At 40.3% G+C, this 21,528-nt stretch overlaps 1 protein-coding gene across 1 annotated transcript in view; it reads left to right on the forward strand.

Annotated features, from left to right (window-relative positions):
- Window positions 1-20,963, forward strand: part of LOC128638160 (myelin-associated glycoprotein) — a 109,083-nt gene extending 88,120 nt beyond the window's left edge. Inside the window, exon 8 of the mRNA XM_053690023.1 lies at window positions 20,424-20,963. Within this exon, the coding sequence (XP_053545998.1) occupies window positions 20,424-20,474 (51 nt within the window). The 3' untranslated portion in view covers window positions 20,475-20,963. The remainder of the gene's footprint in view (window positions 1-20,423) is intronic.
- The last annotated feature ends 565 nt before the right edge of the window (window positions 20,964-21,528 follow it).

The following is a 21,528-nucleotide window of genomic DNA, read 5'->3' on the forward strand; positions in this document are numbered from 1 at the left end:
CTAATCTAGTCAGCTGTAAAGCATTGCAGGAGAAATCACATGTATACTGCTATTTGAATCGAAGTAAACATCATCAGCATATAAAAAGGGTTCAACTTGCTGCATAGAATGGCTGTATAAGACATACAAATTAGTCTTAGAATAAATTATGGTGATTAATTCTACCTGCCTGGCCAAAACATGCAAAAATACAATATATATATATATATATATATATATATATATATATATATATATATATATATATATATATATAAAAGAGTGGAGTAGAGCAGAGGTTAATTGTTCTTAGGTGCAGTTCAAAATATTTCTTGATTGAATAATTATTATTATTAATTTCCTTTGTATCGATAAACGATGATATGTATTCAGTGCAAGCAAAGGTACCCAAAGTTGGTGGAGACACAAGAGAATGTTGTAGCCAATAAAACAAAAACTCCCGTCCTGATTCCTACTAACTTTTTTCACTTTAGATAGCCATGTATGTATGTATCTACAAGCCTAGATTACAAGTGGAGCAGTATTTAGTACTCCCGCTTGAGCATAAACACAGCTAGAAATAAGCTTTTTCCAAACGTCAGGGCTTCGTGTACAGTGACTGAATTAACTTCTTCTCTCCATAGACACCTATTGCTCATGCGCTAACCCGACCACGTTTAACCAAGTGAGCTATACCCAAAAGTAGTTATGAATATTTTACATTACAATGTACTTCACCTCTCAGATGCCTTTGAAACAGTTGACCACCCCCTCATCCTACAGGCTCTTAATCCATCCTAAACACCTCTGCCAGGCTAATCCACCTTTCCCGCCACTCTATATCTGCTGCAACTCTCTGTGAGTCTCTTCACTGGCCCCTCATTTACAGCAGAATTAAATTAAAAATTCTCAACCTAACCTACATAGCCCTTGCCAATGCTGCTTTCCACTACCTGTAATCACTAATCAACAAATATACTCCAGCTCACCCCCTAATATCCAACAATGACCTGCTCCTTGCATCGTCTATCATCAGGTAACATGTCCTGGATGTGTTACCTGTGGGTTATCATGTGCCTGAGCTTTTATACCCTCTTTGGACCTTATTTTCTATCATCACCGCTTCACATGCTAGACTGCAGGACTTCTCTTGTGTGGCACCAACCCACTGAAATGCACTTCATCATGCTGTCAGACTTTCCCCCAATCTGCCTTCTTTTAAACGCTCCCTAAAGACATTTTTGTTCATGGGGTCTACTACGCAATTTAGGGCCAGATTACAAGTGGAGTGCTAAATATTGCTTTCATGAAACGCGAGCTCACGTTTGCATTGCAGGGAAGCATTGTGCTCACTAGAGCGCATTTCCATAGGCTAACAGACGGCACAGAACCAAAACGCAGCGAAGGGGATAAGTAGTGCAACAATGGCAGCAATATTTAATATATATGTATGTGATTATATAGATAAAAATGTAGGTGTTAAAATGTGTATATACACATATTAACACATAAATATATATATGTGTGTATATATATATATATATATATATATATGTGTATGTATATAAGCATATACATATATATTTACTGGGAGCACACAGTTTCAATAGACCACAATGTAAAGACACTAGATTTGGAGTTTGGCGGTAGCCGTGAAAACCAGCGTTAGAGGCTCCTAACGCTGGTTTTAGGCTACCGCCGGTATTTGGAGTCATTCAAAAAAGGGTCTAATGCTCACTTTTCAGCCGCGACTTTTCCATACCGCAGATCCCCTTACATCAATTGCGTATCCTATCTTTTCAATGGGATCTTTCTAACTCTGGTATTTAGAGTCGTGTCTGAAGTGAGCGTTAGAAATCTAACGACAAAACTCCAGCCGCAGAAAAAAGTCAGTAGTTAAGAGCTTTCTGGGCTAACGCCGGTTTATAAAGCTCTTAACTACTGTGCTCTAAAGTACACTAACACCCATAAACTACCTATGTACCCCTAAACCGAGGCCCCCCCACATCGCCGACACTCGATTCATTTTTTTTAACCCCTAATCAGCCAATCAGAATCAAGTTCAATCCGTCGTTCAGTCGTCGGCCAGGATGGATGTTCCGCGTCGGAGGTCTTCAGGATGCTGCCGCTCCGCTCCGGATGGATGACGATAGAAGATTCCGCTTGGATGAAGACTTCAATCGGATGGAAGATCTCTTCTGCCCCGCTTGGATGAAGACTTCTACCGGATGGAGGACCTCTTCTTGCTCCGCTTGGATGAAGAATTTGGCTCGGCTGGGTGAAGACGACTCAAGGTAGGGAGATCTTCAGGGGCTTAGTGTTAGGTTTATTTAAGGGGGGTTTGGGTTAGATTAGGGGTATGTAGGTGGTGGGTTGTAATGTTGGGGGGGTATTGTATGTTTTTTTTACAGGCAAAAGAGCTGAACTTCTTGGGGCATGCCCCGCAAAGGGCCCTGTTCAGGGCTGGTAAGGTAAAAGAGCTTTGAACTTTAGTAATTTAGAATAGGGTAGGGCATTTTGTTATTTTGGGGGTCTTTGTTATTTTATTAAGGGGCTTAGAGTAGGTGTAATTAGTTTAAAATTGTTGTAATATATTTCTAATGTTTGTAAATATTTTTTTATTTTTTGTAACTTAGTTCTTTTTTATTTTTTGTACTTTAGTTAGTTTATTTCATTGTATTTATTTGTAGGAATTGTATTTAATTTATTTATTGATAGTGTAGTGTTAGGTTTAATTGTAGATAATTATAGGTATTTTATTTAATTTAGGTTTAATTGTAACTTAGGTTAGGATTTATTTTACAGGTAAATTTGTAATTATTTTAACTATTTTAGCTATTAAATAGTTCTTAACTATTTAATAGCTATTGTACCTGGTTAAAATAAATACAAAGTTACCTGTAAAATAAATATTAATCCTAAAATAGCTATAATATAATTATAATTTATATTGTAGCTATATTAGGATTTATTTTACAGGTAAGTATTTAGCTTTAAATAGGAATAATTTATTTAATAAGAGTTAATTAATTTCGTTAGATTAAAATTATATTTAATTTAGGGGGGTGTTAGTGTTAGGGTTAGACTTAGCTTTAGGGGTTAATACATTTATTAGAATAGCGGTGAGCTCCAGTCGGCAGATTAGGGGTTAATAATTGAAGTTAGGTGTCGGCGATGTTAGGGAGGGCAGATTAGGGGTTAATACTATTTATTATAGGGTTAGTGAGGCGGATTAGGGGTTAATAACCTTATAATAATAGCGGTGCGGTCCGCTCGGCAGATTAGGGGTTGATAAGTGTAGGCAGGTGGAGGCGACGTTGTGGGGGGCAGATTAGGGGTTAATAAATATAATATAGGGGTCAGCGGTGTTAGGGGCAGCAGATTAGGGGTACATAGGGATAATGTAAGTAGCGGCGGTTTACGGAGCAGCAGATTAGGGGTTAAAAATAATATACAGGGGTCAGCGATAGCGGGGGCGGAAGAATAGGGGTTAATAAGTGTAAGGTTAGGGGTGTTTAGACTCGGGGTACATGTTAGAGTGTTAGGTGCAGACGTAGGAAGTGTTTCCCCATAGGAAACAATGGGGTTGCGTTAGGAGCTGAACGCGGCTTTTTTGCGGTGTTAGGTTTTTTTTCAGCTCAAACAGCACCATTGTTTCCTATGGGGGAATCGTGCACGAGTATGTTTTTGAGGCTGGCCGCGTCCGTAAGCAACTCTGGTATAGAGAGCTGAAGTTGCGTTAAATATGCTCTACACTCCTTTTTTGGAGCCTAACGCAGCCATTCTGTGGACTCTCAATACCAGAGTTATTTTAAAGGTGTGGCCAGAAAAAAGCCAGCGTTAGCTACGCGGGTCGTTACCGACAAAACTCTAAATCTAGCCGTCAGTTTTTCTAATGCCTTACACCAACCAACTTTACCCCCAAAATACTGCCTGGTGCAGTAATTAAAACAAATGCTACAAGTTTTATTTATTTATTATACACTGCATTGTATTTTGGGGGCATTTGGAGCACATTTATACAAATTTACCAGAGATCTGATCTCTGGTTAATGTTATAAGCGATAATTGCTAATTAGCACTCCTTTTGTAATCTAGTCCTTAGAAAGAAACTAATTCCACCTACCTAATACTGGCGCTCATCCAACTCTGAATTAACATCATTCTAACCCTTGCAGTCTTCATGCTCCTACCCTTCTAGAATGTAAGTTCCCATGGGAATAGGGCCCTAAATTCCTCATGTATTGGTTTGCTAAATTTTGTCTTGTCTCTTACTAGTATTATATCATTGTTTTACTTAAATCAATTGTACCCATGGAAAGCATTGCAGAATATGTTGGCGCTTTATAAATATACACCTAGATTACGAGTTTTGCGTTAAAAGGGGTGCGGTGCTAACGAGCAGTTTATGCTCACCGCTCACCTACAGACAACGCTGGTATTACGGGTTTTTAGAAACCCGGCGTTAGCCGCAGAAAAGTGAGCGTAGAGCAAAATTTAGCTTCACATCTCACCTCAATATCAGCACTGCTTACGTTAGCGGTGAGCTGGTAAAACGTGCTCGTGCAAGATTTCCCCATAGAAATCAGTGGGGGAGAGCCGGCTGAAAAAAAACCTAACACCTGCAAAAAAGCAGCGTATAGCTCCTAACGCAGCCCCATTGATTCCTATGGGGAAATAAAATTTATGTCTACACCTAACACCCTAACATGAACCCCGAGTCTAAACACCCCTAATCTTATACTTATAAACCCCTAATCTGCCGCCCCTGAAATCACTGACACCTACATTATATTATTAACCCCTAATCTGCCGCTCCGGACACCGCCGCCACCTACATTATACTTATGAACCCCTAATCTGCTGCCCCCAACATCGCCGCAACCTACATTTTATTTATTAACCCCTAATCCGCCCCCCCTAATGTTGCCGCCGCCACCTACCTACACTTATTAACCCCTAATCTGCTGCCCCCAAAGTCACCGCCACAATAATAAAGTTATTAACCCCTAAACCTAAGTCTAACCCTAACACCCCCTAACTTAAATATAATTTAAATAAATCGAAATAAAATTACTACAATTAACTAAATAATTCCTATTTAAAACTAAATACTTACCTATAAAATAAACCCTAAGTTAGCTACAATATAACTAATAATTGTATCTAGCTTAGGATTTATTTTTATTTTACATTCAAGTTTGTATTTATTTTAACTAGGTACAATAGTTATTAAATAGTTATTAACTATTTAATAGCTACCTAGTTAAAATAAATTCAAATTTACCTGTAAAATAAATCCTAACCTAAGTTACAATTACACCTAACACTATACTTTAATTAAATTAATTACCTAAACTAAATACAATTAAATACAATTTAAAACAATTATCTAAAGTACGGAGAAAACCCCCCACTAAATTACAGAAAATAATAAAATATTTACAAATTTTTTTAAACTAATTACACCTATTCTAATCCCCCTAATAAAATAAAAAAGCCCCCAAAAATAATAAATAGCCCTACCCTGTCTTAAATTACAAATAGCCCTTAAAAGGGCCTTTTCCAGGGCATTGCCCGAAAGTAATCGGCTATTTTACCTGTAAAAAAAGTACAATACCCCCCCAACATTAAAACCCACTACCCACACACCCAACCCTACTCTAAAACCCACCCAATACCCCCTTAATAAAACCTAACACTAACCCCTTGAAGATCACCCTACCTTGAGAAGTCTTCACCCAGCCGGGCCAAAGTCATCAACGAAGCCGGGTGAAGTGGTCCTCCATATGGGCAGAAGTCTTCATCGAAGCTGGGCAGAAGAGGTCCTCCAGACAGGCATAAGTCTTCATCCAGGCGGCATCTTCTATCTTCATCCATCCGGCGCAGAGTGGCTCCATCTTCAAGACATCCAACGCGGAGCATCCTCTTCCAACGAAATCCAACTGAAGAATGAAGGTTCCTTTAAATGACGTCATCCAAGATGGCGTCCCTTGAATTCTGATTGGCTGATAGAATTCTATCAGCCAATCGGAATTAAGGTAGAAAAAATCCTATTGGCTGATGCAATAGAATGCCAGCTCAATCGTATTGGCTGATTGGATCAGCCAATAGGATTGAACTGCAATCCTGTTGGCTAATTGCATCAGCCAATAGGATTTTTTCTACCTTAATTCCGATTGGCTGATAGAGTTCTATCAGCCAATCGGAATTCAAGGGACGCCTTCTTGGATGATGTCATTTAAAGAAACTTTCATTCTTCAGTTGGACTTCGTTGGAAGAGGATGCTCCGCGTCGGATGTCTTGAAGACGGAGCCGCTCCACGCTGGATAGATGAAGATAGAAGATGCCGCCTGGATGAAGACTACTGCCCGTCTGAAGGACCTCTTCTGCCCGGCTTCAATGAAGACTTCTGCCCGTCTGGAGGACCACTTCGCCCGGCTTTGTTGATGACTTTGGCCCAGCTGGGTGGGTTTTAGAGTAGGGTTGGGTGTGTGGGTGGTGGGTTTTAATGTTGGGGGGGGGGGTATTGTACTTTTTACAGGTAAAAGAGCTGATTACTTTGGGGCAATGACCCGCAAAAGACCCTTTTAAGGGCTATTTGTAATTTAGTAAAGGGTAGGGCTTTTTATTATTTTTGGGGCCTTTTTATTTTATTAGGGGGATTAGATTAGGTGTAATTAGTTTAAAAAAAAATATTTTCTGTAATTTAGTGGGTTTTTTTCGTACTTTAGATAATTTTTTAAAATTGTATTTAATCGTATTTAGTTTAGGTAATTAATTTAATTATAGTGTAGTGTTAGGTGTAATTGGAACTTAGGTTAGGATTTATTTTATAGGTAAATTTGACCTCGCATTCTATTGGCTGATCCAATCAGCCAATCGGATTGAACTTCAATCCGATTGGCTGATTAAATCAACCAATCGGATTTTTCCTACCTTAATTCCGATTGGCTGATAGAATCCTATCAGCCAATCGGAATTCGAGGGACGCCATCTTGGATGACGTCATTTAAAGGAATATTCATTCATCGTTAGTAGTTGGCCTAGAAGGATGTTCCGCGCCGGAGGTCTTCAAGATGGAGCCATTCCTCGTCGGATGGATGAAGATAGAAGATGCTGCTTGGATGAAGACGTCTGCCAGACCAGATGTCCTCTGCTGCCTGGATAGGATGAAGACTTCTGCCAGTCTGGATGTCCTTTTCTGCCCCATCGGATGAAGGCTTTGGCCCAGCTGGGTGAAGACGGCTCAAGGCAGGGTGATCTTCAATGGGGTAGTGTTAGGTTTTTTTAAGGGGGGATCGGGTGGGTTTTAGAGTAGGGGTGTGTGGGTGGTGGGTTGTAATGTTGGGGGGATTGTTCTTTTTTTTACAGGTAAAAGAGCTGATTACTTTGGGGCAATGCCCTGCAAAAGGCCCTTTTAAGGGCTATTTGTAACTTACTTTAGGATAGGGAATTTTATTATTTTTAGGGGCTTTTTTATTTTATTAGAGGGCTTAGATTAGGTGTAATTAGTTTAAACTTCTTGTATTATTTTTTAATTTTTTGTAATTTAGTGTTTGGTTTTTTTTGTACTATAGTTTAGTTTATTTAATTGTATTTTATTTTAGATAATTGTAGTTAATTAATTTAATTAATTTATTGATAGTGTAGTGTTAGGTGTATTTGTAACTTAGGTTAGGATTTATTTTAAAGGTAATTTTGTAATTATTTTAAGTAGGTAGCTATTAAATAGTTATTAACTATTTAATAGCTATTGTACCTAGTTAAAATAAATACAAAGCTGCCTGTAAAATAAAAATAAATCCTAAAATAGCTACAATGTAATTATTAATTATATTGTAGCTATCTTACCCCTAGATTACGAGTTTTGTCAGTAAAAACATGCGGGGCTAATGCTCCTTTTCTTTCCAGCACTCCCTTTAAACAACGCTGGTATTACGAGTTTTCTGAATGGCTGCGTTAGCCTCAGATAAGTGAGCGTTGAGCAAAATTTAGCTCCACTTCTCACCTCAATACCAGCGTTGCTTACGGTAGCGGTAAAATGTAAAAACGTGCTTGTGCACGAATTCCCCATAGGATTCAATGGAGCTGAGCTGGCTGAAAAAAACCTAACACCTGCAAAAAAGCAGCGTTCAGCTCCTAATGCAGCCCCATTGTTTCCTATAGGGAAATGAATTTTATGCACCTAACACCCTAACATGAACACGAGTCTAAACACCCCTAACCTTACACTTATTAACCCCTAATCTGCCTCCCCCGACATCGCCGACACCTGCATAATATTATTAACCCCTAATCTGCCGCTCCAGACACCGCCGCCCCCTACATTATCCCTATTAACCCCTAATCTGCTGCCCCTAAAATCGCCGACACCTATATTATATTTATTAACCCCTAATCTGCCCCCCCCCAATGTCGCCGCAACCTACCTACAATTATTAACCCCTAATCTGCTGACCGGACATCACCGCCACTATAATAAATGTATTAACCCATGAACCGCTGCACTCCCGCCTCGCAAACACTATAATAAATTGTTTTAAGCCCTAATCTGCCCCCCTAAAGTCGCCGCCACCTACCTACAATTATTAACCCCTAATTTCCCGCCCCCAACATCGCTGCTACTATAATAAAGTAATAAACCCCTAAACCTAAGTCTAACCCTAACTCTAACACCCCCTAACTTAAATATAATTTAAATAAAACTAAATAAAATTACCATAATTAAATAAATTAATCCTATTTCAAACTAAATACTTACCTATAAAATAAACCCTAAGGCCTAGATTTGGAGTTTGGCGGTAGCCATGAAAACCAGCGTTAGAGGCTCCTAACGCTGGTTTTAGGCTACCGCCGGTATTTGGAGTCATTCAAAAAAGGGTCTAACGCTCACTTTTCAGCCGCGACTTTTCCATACCGCAGATCCCCTTACGTTAATTGCGTATCCTATCTTTTCAATGGGATCTTTCTAACTCCGGTATTTAGAGTCGTGTCTGAAGTGAGCGTTAGAATTCTAACGACAAAACTCCAGCCGCAGAAAAAACTCAGTAGTTAAGAGCTTTCTGGGCTAACGCCGGTTCATAAAGCTCTTAACTACTGTGCTCTAAAGTACACTAACACCCCTAAACTACCTATATACCCCTAAACCGAGGTCCCCCCCACATCGCCGCCACTCGATTAAATTTTTTTAACCCCTAATCTGCCGACCGCCACCTACGTTATACTTATGTACCCCTAATCTGCTGCCCCTAACACCGCCAACCCCTATATTATATTTATTAACCCCTAATCTGCCCCCCACAAGGTCGCCGCCAGCTACCTACACTTATTAACCCCTAATCTGCCGTCCGCACGCCTCTGCCAGCTATATTATAGCTATGTACCCCTAATCTGCTGCCCCTAACACCGCCGACCCCTATATTATATTTATTAACCCCTAACCTGCCTCCCACAACGTCGCCTCCACCTGCCTACACTTATTAACCCCTAATCTGCCGAGCGGACCGCACTGCTACTATAATAAAGTTATTAACCCCTAATCCGCCTCAGTAACCCTATAATAAATAGTATTAACTCCTAATCTGCCCTCCCTAACATCGCCGACACCTAACTTCAATTATTAACCCCTAATCTGCCGACTGGAGCTCACAGCTATTCTAATAAATGTATTAACCCCTAAAGCTAAGTCTAACACTAACACCCCCCTAAATTAAATATAATTTTAATCTAACGAAATAAATTAACTCTTCTTAAATAAATTATTCCTATTTAAAGCTAAATACTTACCTGTAAAATAAATCCTAATATAGCTACAATATAAATTATATTTATATTATAGCTATTTTAGAATTAATATTTATTTTACAGGTAACTTTGTATTTATTTTAACCAGGTACAATAGCTATTAAATAGTTAAGAACTATTTAATAGCTAAAATAGTTAAAATAATTACAAAATTACCTGTAAAATAAATCCTAACCTAAGTTACAATTAAACCTAACACTACACTATCAATAAATAAATTAAATACAATTCCTACAAATAAATACAATGAAATAAACTAACTAAAGTACAAAAAATAAAAAAGAACTAAGTTACAAAAAATAATTTTTTTTTTACAAATATTAGAAAAATATTACAACAATTTTATACTAATTACACCTACTCTAAGCCCCCTAATAAAATAACAAAGACCCCCAAAATAAAAAAAATGCCCTACCCTATTCTAAATTACTAAAGTTCAAAGCTCTTTTACCTTACCAGCCCTGAACAGGGCCCTTTGCGGGGCATGCCCTAAAGAGTTCAGCTCTTTTGCCTGTAAAAAAAAACATACAATACCCCCCCAACATTACAACCCACCACCCACATACCCCTAATCTAACCCAAACCCCCTTAAATAAACCTAACACTAAGCCCCTGAAGATCTTCCTACCTTGTCTTCACCATGCCAGGTATCACCGATCGCTCCCGGCTACCTTGAGTCGTCTTCACCCAGCCGAGCCAAATTCTTCATCCAAGCGGAGCAAGAAGAGGTCCTCCATCCGGTAGAAGTCTTCATCCAAGCGGGGCAAGAAGAGGTCCTCCATCCTTTAGAAACAATCAGCCAATCGGATTGAACTTGATTCTGATTGGCTTATTCCATCAGCCAATCAGAATATTCCTACCTTAATTCCGATTGGCTGATAGAATCCTATAAGCCAATCGGAATTCGAGGGACGCCATCTTGGATGATGTCATTTAAAGGAACCGTCATTCGGCAAGTAGGCGTCGGGAGAAGAGGATGTTCCGCGTCGGATGGAAGATGATGGCTCCCGAAGAAAGAAGATTGAAGATGCCGTTGATAGAAGACTTCATCCGGATCATGGACCTCTTCAGCTCCCGCTTGGATGAAGACTTCAGCCGGATCATGGACCTCTTCAGCTCCCGCTTGGATGATGACTTCATCCGGATCATGGACCTCTTCAGCCTCCCGCTTGGGCTTGGATCAGGACATCGGAGGAGCTCTTCTGGATCGATCGGTGAACCTGGTATGGTGAAGATAAGGTAGGAAGATCTTCAGGGGCTTAGTGTTAGGTTTAGTTAAGGGGGGTTTGGGTTAGATTAGGGGTATGTGGGTGGTGGGTTGTAATGTTGGGGGGGGTATTGTATGTTTTTTTTTACAGGCAAAAGAGCTGAACTTCTTGGGGCATGCCCCGCAAAGGGCCCTGTTCAGGGCTGGTAAGGTAAAAGAGCTTTGAACTTTAGTAATTTAGAATAGGGTAGGGCATTTTTTTATTTTGGGGGGCTTTGTTATTTTATTAGGGGGCTTAGAGTAGGTGTAATTAGTTTAAAATTGTTGTAATATATTTCTAATGTTTGTAAATATTTTTTTATTTTTTGTAACTTAGTTCTTTTTTATTTTTAGTACTTTAGTTAGTTTATTTCATTGTATTTATTTATAGGAATTGTATTTAATTTATTTATTGATAGTGTAGTGTTAGGTTTAATTGTAACTTAGGTTAGGATTTATTTTACAGGTAATTTTGTAATTATTTTAACTATTTTAGCTATTAAATAGTTCCTAACTATTTAATAGCTATTGTACCTGGTTAAAATAAATACAAAGTTACCTGTAAAATAAATATTAATCCTAAAATAGCTATAATATAAATATAATTTATATTGTAGCTATATTAGGATTTATTTTACAGGTAAGTATTTAGCTTTAAATAGGAATAATTTATTTAATAAGAGTTAATTAATTTCGTTAGATTAAAATTATATTTAATTTACGGGGGTGTTAGTGTTAGGGTTAGACTTAGCTTTAGGGGTTAATACATTTATTAGAATAGCGGTGAGCTCCAGTCGGCAGATTAGGGGTTAATAATTGAAGTTAGGTGTCGGCGATGTTAGGGAGGGCAGATTAGGGGTTAATACTATTTATTATAGGGTTAGTGAGGCGGATTAGGGGTTAATAACTTTATAATAATAGCGGTGCGGTCCGCTCGGCAGATTAGGGGTTGATAAGTGTAGGCAGGTGGAGGCGACGTTGCGGGGGGCAGATTAGGGGTTAATAAATATAATATAGGGGTCGGCGGTGTTAGGGGCAGCAGATTAGGTGTACATAGGGATAATGTAAGTAGCGGCGGTTTACGGAGCGGCAGATTAGGGGTTAAAAATAATATACAGGGGTCAACGATAGCGGGGGCGGCAGAATAGGGGTTAATAAGTGTAAGGTTAGGGGTGTTTAGACTCGGGGTACATATTATAGTGTTAGGTGCAGACGTAGGAAGTGTTTCCCCAAAGGAAACAATGGGGCTGCGTTAGGAGCTGAACGCGGCTTTTTTGCAGGTTTTTTTTTCAGCTCAAACAGCCCCATTGTTTCCTATGGGGGAATCGTGCACGAGCACGTTTTTGAGGCTGGCCGCGTCCGTAAGCAACTCTGGTATCGAGAGTTGAAGTTGCGTTAAATATGCTCTACGCTCCTTTTTTGGAGCCTAACTCTGCCTTTCTGTGGACTCTCAATACCAGAGTTATTTTAAAGGTGCGGCCAGAAAAAAGCCAGCGTTAGCTACGCGGGTCGTTACCGACAAAACTCTAAATCTAGCCGTTATATAGCTACAATATAACTAATAGCTACATTGTAGCCATATTAGGATTTATATTTATTTTACAGGCAACTTTGTATTTATTTTAACTAGGTACAATAGCTATTAAATAGTTAATAACTATTTAATAGCTAAAATAGTTAAAATAATTACAAAATGAACTGTAAAATAAATCCTAACCTAAAATACAAATACACCGAACACTACACTATCAATAAATTAATTAAATAAATTAACTACAATTATTAACCCCTAATCTCCTGCCCCCAACGTTAATAAGTGTAGGTAGGTGGCGGCGACGTTGGCGGGGGCAGATTAGGGGTTAATAAATATAATGTAAGTGTCAGCGATGTTAGGGGCAGCAGATTAGGGGTTCATAGGTATAATGTAGGTGGCGACGATGTCCGGTCGGCAGATTAGGGGTTAAATAATTTTATTATATTGTTTGCAATGTGGGGGGGGGCTCGGTTTAGGGGTTCATAGGTAGTTTATGGGTGTTAATGTACTTTGTAGCAATGTAGTTAACCGGAAATAACATTGTTTCCGGTTTAACAAAGTAATATTATTCCTTGTGTATACCAAGCTATGCTGTGTCAAAGTTACAAGCTGATTTTGATTTTCAGGTCATCTAAACTCAAAATTACCTCCATGCAGGTTAATGCTAGAGAGTGTATCTCATACTGTGTCCCTGTATGGTCTTGGTCAGCGTAATACCGGAAGTGACGTCACCAATCTCGATTGATGCCCATATTCGTCAATCATACAGGCCCACAATGAGTTACATGCAATTGATTGTGTACGATGTGTACATTCAAATCTACAGAGTGACACATGTTATATAGACATGATATGTTACATAGACATGTTATGTTATACTGATGTATTCCTAACAATCACACAAGTGGAATCACTAACTTATATACCTCTCCATAACAAGTGTTGCATTTGACCAGTAAAATAGATGACCCAGATTGGGACATAATTATCACTCAATTAAGCCACCTCATATTTTGTATTTTATTTCTATTCCTTTTGCATATACTCTAAGGTACATCAAAGGTAGAGCAAAACTCCAAACTGATACCTTAATTATGGCCAATTGTTGTTTCACTGATACGTGTAGTGTGACTAGATTGGCTATGCAGGCTAGCAAGTGTATAAGTACAGATTTATGTTGAATTGGGGTATAATATGATCAAGTGCTGAGGCACGAAACATGTTTGCAAACTGGTGTCTCTGTACACACTGAGTAAACTTTTAACTCTTTTCTTTTTGGTGCTATGATGTAAACTTTTACTTGGATTTATTAAACTTTTGTATTTTATCAGAGCAGGTGTCTTTTGGACTGTTTGCGCTTTACCTTTCCATTTGGTTCTCTTATATATATATAGTAACAAAAATAAAGATTTGCACTCGCTGGCATTTCAAAGATCAAATTTACTGTGAAAAGTGTAATGTTTCTGGAACATTACACTTTTCACAGTAAATTTGATCTTTGAAATGCCAGCGAGTGCAATTCTTTATTTTTGTTACTATTTATTTATATTACTAGCACCCTGGCAGGTGATGGAAGGTGAGAGTTCACATCTTGGCTATATTATATATATATATTAGTGATGTCGCGAATAGTTCGTCGGCGAATAGTTCCCGGCAAACATAGCATGTTCGCGTTCGCTGCGGCGGGCGAACATATGCGATGTTCGATCCGCCCCCTATGCGTCATCATTGAGTAATACTTTGACCCTGTACCTCACAGTCAGCAGGCACATTCCAGCCAATCAGCAGCAGACCGTCCCTCCCAGACCCTCCTACCTCCTGGACAGCATCCATTTTAGATTCATTCGGAAGCTGCATTCTTAGGTAGAGGAGGTACAGTGTAGCTGCTGCTGATTAATAGGGAAATCTATAGCTAGGCTAGTGTATTCAGTGTCCACTACAGTCCTGAAGGACTCATCTGATCTCTGCTGTAAGGACAGCACCCCAAAAAGCCCTTTTTAGGGCTAGAACATCAGTCTGTTTTTTTTGTTTTTTTTTCCTTTGTAATCTAATTGCAGTTGCCTGCCTGCCAGCGTATGTGCCAGGCTCATAGCATATACTGTGCCCACTTGCCCAGTGCCACCACTCATATCTGGTGTAACAGTAGTGTAAATTTAAAAAAAAAAAAACTTTTTTGACTGTGAAACATCAGTCTGCTTGTGTAATCTAATTGCAGTTGCCTGCCTGCCAGCGTGTGTTTCAGGCTCACAGCGTATACTGTGCCCACTTGCCCAGTGCCACCACTCATATCTGGTGTAACAGTAGTGTAAATTTAAAAAAAAAAAACTTTTTTGACTGTGAAACATCAGTCTGCTTGTGTAATCTAATTGCAGTTGCCTGCCTGCCAGCGTGTGTTTCAGGCTCACAGCGTATACTGTGCCCACTTGCCCAGTGCCACCACTCATATCTTGTTTAATATTAGTGTACATTTAAAAAAAAAAAAAAAAAAAATTTTGACTGTGAAACATCAGTCTGCTTTTTTGTGTCAGGCTCACAGCATATACTGTGCCCACTTGCACAGTGCCACCACTCATATCTTGTTTAATAGTAGTGTAAGTGTACATTTAAAAAAAAAAAAAACTTTTTGGACTGTTAAACATCAGTCTGCTTTTTTGTGTCAGGCTCACAGCGTATACTGTGCCCACTTGCCCAGTGCCACCACTCATATATTGTTTAATAGTAGTATAAGTGTACATTTAAAAAAAAAAAAAAACTTTTTTGACTGTGAAACATCAGTCTTCTTTTTTGTGTCAGGCTCACAGCGTATACTGTGCCCACTTTCCCAGTGGCACCACTCATATCTTGTTTAATAGTAGTGTAAGTGTACATTAAAAAAAAAAAAAAAATATTTTTTGACTGTGAAACATCAGTCTGCTTTTTTGTTTCAGGCTCACAGCGTATACTGTGCCCACTTGCCCAGTGCCACCACTCATATCTTGTTTAATAGTAGTGTAAGTGTACATTTAAAAAAAAATGACAGGCAGAGGCAGGCCATCCCGCAGGTGCCGTCCTGGTTGTGGTGCTGTGATTCCCTTTGGCCCTAAAATAATGCCCAGTGTTCAGAGGCCACGTACCATGAACTCGAAAAGTTCTGAGGACATAGTTGACTGGCTAACACAGGACACCCAATCTTTTACAGCTTCTGCTCGGAACCTTGACGCACCATCCTCCTCCAGCTTAGCTTCGGGCACCTCTCAAGTTACCATTCGCCTGCCTGCCACCATCACCAACACTAGCACCACAGCCATTTCACTTGATCTGTCAGAGGAGTTATTTACACATCAGTTTGAAGAAATGAGCGATGCGCAACCATCATTGACAGAGGATGTAGATAACAGTGATATGTCTCAGTCAGGCAGCATTAAACACATGGACGTATGGTGTGATGATGATGATGTTGTACCCGCTGCTGCTTCCTTTGTTGAGTTGTCAGATACAAGTGAAGAGGTTGATGATGACGATGCGTCTGTGGATGTCACGTGGGTGCCCGCTAGAAGAAAAGAAGAACAGGGGGAAAGTTCAGATGGGGAGACAGAGAGGAGGACGAGAAGACGAGTTGGAAGCAGGGGGAGGTCGTCGCAAGGAGCTAGTGGCACAGTCAGACAGCATGCATCAGCACCCGGGGTCAGCCTGACAGCACGCCAATCAACGCATGCTGTTGCCACCACCAGAATGCCGTAATCGCAGAGCTCAGCAGTGTGGCATTTTTTTTGTGTGTCTGCCTCTGACAACAGCGATGCCATTTGCAACCTGTGCCAAAAGAAAATGAGTCGTGGGAAGTGCAACACCCACCTAGGCACAACTGCTTTGCAAAGGCACATGATCGCACATCACAAACGCCTATGGGATCAACACATGAGTACAAGCAGCACACAAACTCAAAGCCGCCATCCTCCTCCTGGTCCAGCATCTTCAGCCACGTCAACCACTGCTGTCCTCCTTGCCCCCTCTCAACCATCAGCCACTCCGTCTCTCGCCTTGAGCAGTTCCTGCTCATCAGCCCACAGTCAGGTGTCTGTCAAGGACATGTTTGAGCATAAGAAGCCAATGTCACAAAGTCACCCCCTTGCCCGGCGTCTGACAGCTGGTTTGTCTGAACTCTTAGCCCGCCAGCTTTTACCATACAAGCTTGTGATGTCTGAGGCGTTCAAAAAATTTGTAGCTATTGGGACACCGCAGTGGAAGGTACCCAGCCGAAATTTCTTTGTACAAAAGGCAATCCCCAACCTGTACTCAATTGTGCAAAAGGAAGTAATGGCATGTCTGGCACACAGTGTTGGGGCAAGGGTCCATCTGACCACTGATACCTGGTCTGCAAAGCATGGTCAGGGCAGGTATATCACCTACACTGCGCATTGGATAAACCTGCTGACAGCTGCCAAGCATGGAATGCATGGCTCTGCAGAGGAGGAGTTGGTGACACCTCCACGACTTGCAGGCAGGCCTGCTGCCACCTCATCTACTCCTCCTACTCCATCCTCTTCCATAACCTCCTCGGATGAGTCCTCTTCTGCTGCTGCATCTTGCTCCAATCAACGGCACCCCCCCCAGCTCCCCAGGTACTATTCCACATACCGGATACGGCAGTGTCACGCTGTCTTGGGGTTGACTTGCCTGAAAGCAGAGAGTCACACCGGACCAGCACTCCTGTCCGCCCTGAATGCACAGGTGGATCAGTGGCTGACTCTGCACCAACTGGAGATCAGCAAAGTGGTTTCTGACGACGGAGGAAATTTGGTGGCGGCATTGAATTTGGGCAAGTTGACACATGTGACGTGCATGGCACATGTGTGTAATCTGATCGTACAACGCTTTGTGCATAAGTACACAGGCCAGGAAGGTGTGTGACCATTTCAGGCATTCCTACACGGCCATGACGAATTTTGCAGATATCCAGCGGCGAAACAACATGCCAGTGAGGCGCTTGATTTGCGACAGCCCGACACGTTGGAATTCAACACTCCTAATGTTCGACCGCCTGCTCCAACAAGAAAAAGCCATTAACGACTATTTGTATGACCAGGGTGCTAGGACAGCCTCTGCGTGCTGGGATTTGTTTTGCCACGTTACTGGACGCTCATGCGCAATGCCTGTAGGCTCATGCGTCCTTTTGAGGAGGTGACAAACCTAGTCAGTCGCACCAAAGGCACCATCAGCGACATCATACCATTTGTTTTCTTCCTGGAGCGTGCCCTGCGAAGAGTGCTGGATCAGGCCGTAGATGAGCGTGAAGAGGAAGAGTTGTGGTCACCATCACCACCAGAAACAGCCTTATCAGCATCGCTTGCTGGACCAGCGGCAGTGCTGGAAGAGGATTGTGAGGAAGAGGAGTCAGAGGAGGAATGTGGCTTTGAGGAGGAGGAGGAATACCAAGCACAACAGGCATCCCAGGGTGCTCGTTGTCACCTATCTGGTACCCGTGGTGTTGTACGTGGCTGGGGGGAAGAAGATACCTTCAGTGAGATCACTGAGGATGAGGAACGGGACATGAGTAGCTCGGCATCCAACCTTGTGCAAATGGGCTCTTTCATGCTGTCGTGCCTGTTGAGGGATCCTCGTATAAAAAAGCTGAAGGAGATTGACCTGTACTGGGTGTCCACCCTACTAGACCCCCGGTATAAGCATAAAGGGCCTGAAATGTTACTGAATTACCGCAAGTCAGAAAGGATGCAGCATTTCCAAAAGAAATTAAAAAATATGCTTTACACAGCATATAAGGGTGATGTCACAGCACAACGGGAATCTAACAGGGGAAGAGGTGAAAGTAATCCTCCTCCTCCCACGACCACGCTGGCAAGGACAGGACGCTTTTGTTTTTGATGGAGGACATGCAGAGCTTTTTAAGTCCTATGCATCGCCACAGCCCTTCGGGGTCCACCCTCAGAGAACGACTCGACCGACACTCTGAGGAGCGATGAACCCCTTGACTACTGGGTGTGCAGGCTTGACCTGTGGCCTGAGCTATCCCAATTTGCGATAGAACTTCTGGCCTGCCCCGCTTCAAGTGTCCTGTCAGAAAGGACCTTCAGTGCAGCAGGAGGTATTGTCTCTGAGAAGAGAAGTCGCCTAGGTCAAAAAAGTCTACATTTCCTCACCTTTATTAAGATGAATGAGGGATGGATCCCGAAGGGACTGACATTGGGCGATACATTCGACTAAAAAAGGCCTGATGAGATGAGCTGCCTTGGGCTAAAAATGGTCCACACGCTGCTGTATTTTATCTCTGAATGCCGGATGACTTGCGTGACTTATCCGACACCAACTAGGGTTCAAGTCGCAATGTTTTAGGAAACTTTCTACATGGGAAACAAACATCAATTTTTCTGGCCGCTGCTACAGCAGCGGCTGCAACAATACCTAATTTTTCAGGCATTTGTACATGCCTAATTTTTCTAGCCTCTGGTGCAGCACTGTGGCTTCAAAAACCAAACCAATAAAAAAGGCACATAACAGGGATTAAACTGATAGGAATAGTACTACTTAACACACCACTCCTATCTAGTGGCACATTAGATTGCATGCGCAGTGCCCCAAATTTGAAGAAGGAGGACCGACCAAGCATCTTTTTCCATCTCCCAGTTCCTAAAATCCATGCCCTTGCCATATAACATCCCCTGATAGGGGACGTAACAGGGATTAAATTGATAAGAATAGTACTACTTAACACAACACTCCTATCTGGTGGCACATTAGATTGCATGCGCAGTGCCCCAAATTTGAAGTAGGAGGACCGACCAAGCATCTTTTTCCATCTCCCAGTTCCTAAAATCCATGCCATATACACGTCCCCTGTTAGGGGACATAACTGGGATTAAACTGATAAGAATAGTACTACTTAACACACCACTCATATCTGGTGGCACAGTAGATTGCACGCGCAGTGCCCCAAATTTGAAGTAGGAGGACCAACCAAGCATCTTTTTCCATCTCCCGGTTCCTAAAATCCATGCCATATACACGTCCCCTGATAGGGGACGTAACAGGGATTAAACTGATAGGAATAGTACTACTTAACACACCTTATAATAACGCAGAGAGAGGCAATGCAGAGAGAGGAGTCTGAAGAAGAGGAGTCAGAGGAGGAAGGTGGCTTTGAGGAGGTGGAAGACCAATGATTTTTTCTGGGGTGTAGAGCTGCACTCTGTTTGTGTGTTGTTTTGTATTTTTGACGTTGACAAAGGCACAATGCAGTGCCGAAACGTTTGTCCATTTTAACCTGATGCAATAGAAATTTTCTATATTTTATTACAAAGTCCAGTGAGTGCCTGCTGTTTGGATACATTTGGATGAATATTTGCAGTGCACCGTGGTAATGATTGATAGTATGATTGTGCAATCCTTACATTGACTTTATATATATATATATATATATATATATATATATATATATATATATATATATATATTATTGTTTGATTGTAAGTTCCCATGGTAATAGGGCTCTAAATTTCTCCTGTATGTGTTTGTAAATTTTGTCCTGTCTCTTACAAGTTTTCAATTATTGTTTTATTTAAATGAATTGTATCCATGGACAGCGCTGCGGAATATGTTGGCTCTTCAAAAATAAAGTATAATAATAAAAAATATACAAATACATACACATACATAAACACACACATTCACATTGGAACTTTAAAAAACAAAAGCCATTGTATTGTATCAATGTAAATAAATGTACAATTTTAGGCAGGAGCTTTGTAATGTATTTTGCTTAAATTATATTGCGTCATCTAGATGTGGCTGTGTCTAGTATTTTCCAATATTCTCTAATTTATGAAAAAATGCAAATTAGCATTTAATTTTCTTTTTTTCTTTTAGGTTGGCTCCGCTGAATATGTTGAAGTTTTTGGCTCAAGTTTACCTTCATAAAGATAAGGGTCATAACCTCACTAACCTACTATGAAAAAAAAATCCCACAAAGCAGATCAATTAATTAAATAACTTAGACCACATATAACCACTTGATGTGATTTTTTTTAACTTCAGTAACAAACACTCAGTAAAAGCAACAACACATTATTAGTATCATTGATGACTGTATAGAACTAACCTTGTGGAACTTAAGTCATCTGGTCCATTTCAGTAGTAATCAGCACAATATTAGTAAACGTACAAAACACATTTTTCTGAAGGAAACCTACTTCAATTTTAGATGGTAAATTTGACTTTCTTCATGGCTAGTGGCTTTTTGTCATGACAAATGTAGTATAATTAAGTTGTGAGATAATAACTCCTATGTATTAATTACTTCTAATCAAATAAATAAATGTTTCATGTGTTTGTTTTACATTAATGTTATACTTCTGATGTAAAATGCTAAAATACAATAAAGAAAGTGTTTTCAATAATATTGTTAAAGAGGCTTTGTAATCAACTTTTTTCTACTGACCTGAATAAATCAGTGTTTTTGTACATTTGCAGAGGCATGTCCCTCTCTATCAGTAAAGTGAAGAAAGCTAAGTTGCCCTCATTTGCTAGAGAATTACTAAAACCAATACTACACTAAAGTCAAAATTAAATGTTCATGATTCAGAGAGCGTATACAATTTGAAATACCTTTCCAATGTACTTGTATTATCAAATTCTCTTTGTTTTCTTAGTTAAAGGGACAGTCTAGTCAAAATTAAACTTTCATTATTCAGATAGGGCATGCCATTTTAAACAACTTTCCAATTTACTTTTATCATCAAATGTGCTTTGTTCTCTTTAAATTCTTTGTTGAAAGCTAAACCTGAGTAGGCTCATATGCTAATTTCTAATCCATTGAACCGCCTCTTATCTCAGTGCATTTTTACATTTTCAGTTAGTAAGTTAGTTAGTAAGACACTGCTAGTTCATGGGTGATATATAGATAAAATTGTGCTTGATCCCTTGCAGTTATTTATGAGTCAGCACTGGTTGGCTATTATGCAAGTCTGTCAAA

The sequence above is a fragment of the Bombina bombina genome, chromosome 8 (genome assembly GCF_027579735.1).
Source record: "Bombina bombina isolate aBomBom1 chromosome 8, aBomBom1.pri, whole genome shotgun sequence".
Taxonomy (NCBI): Eukaryota; Metazoa; Chordata; class Amphibia; order Anura; family Bombinatoridae; genus Bombina; species Bombina bombina.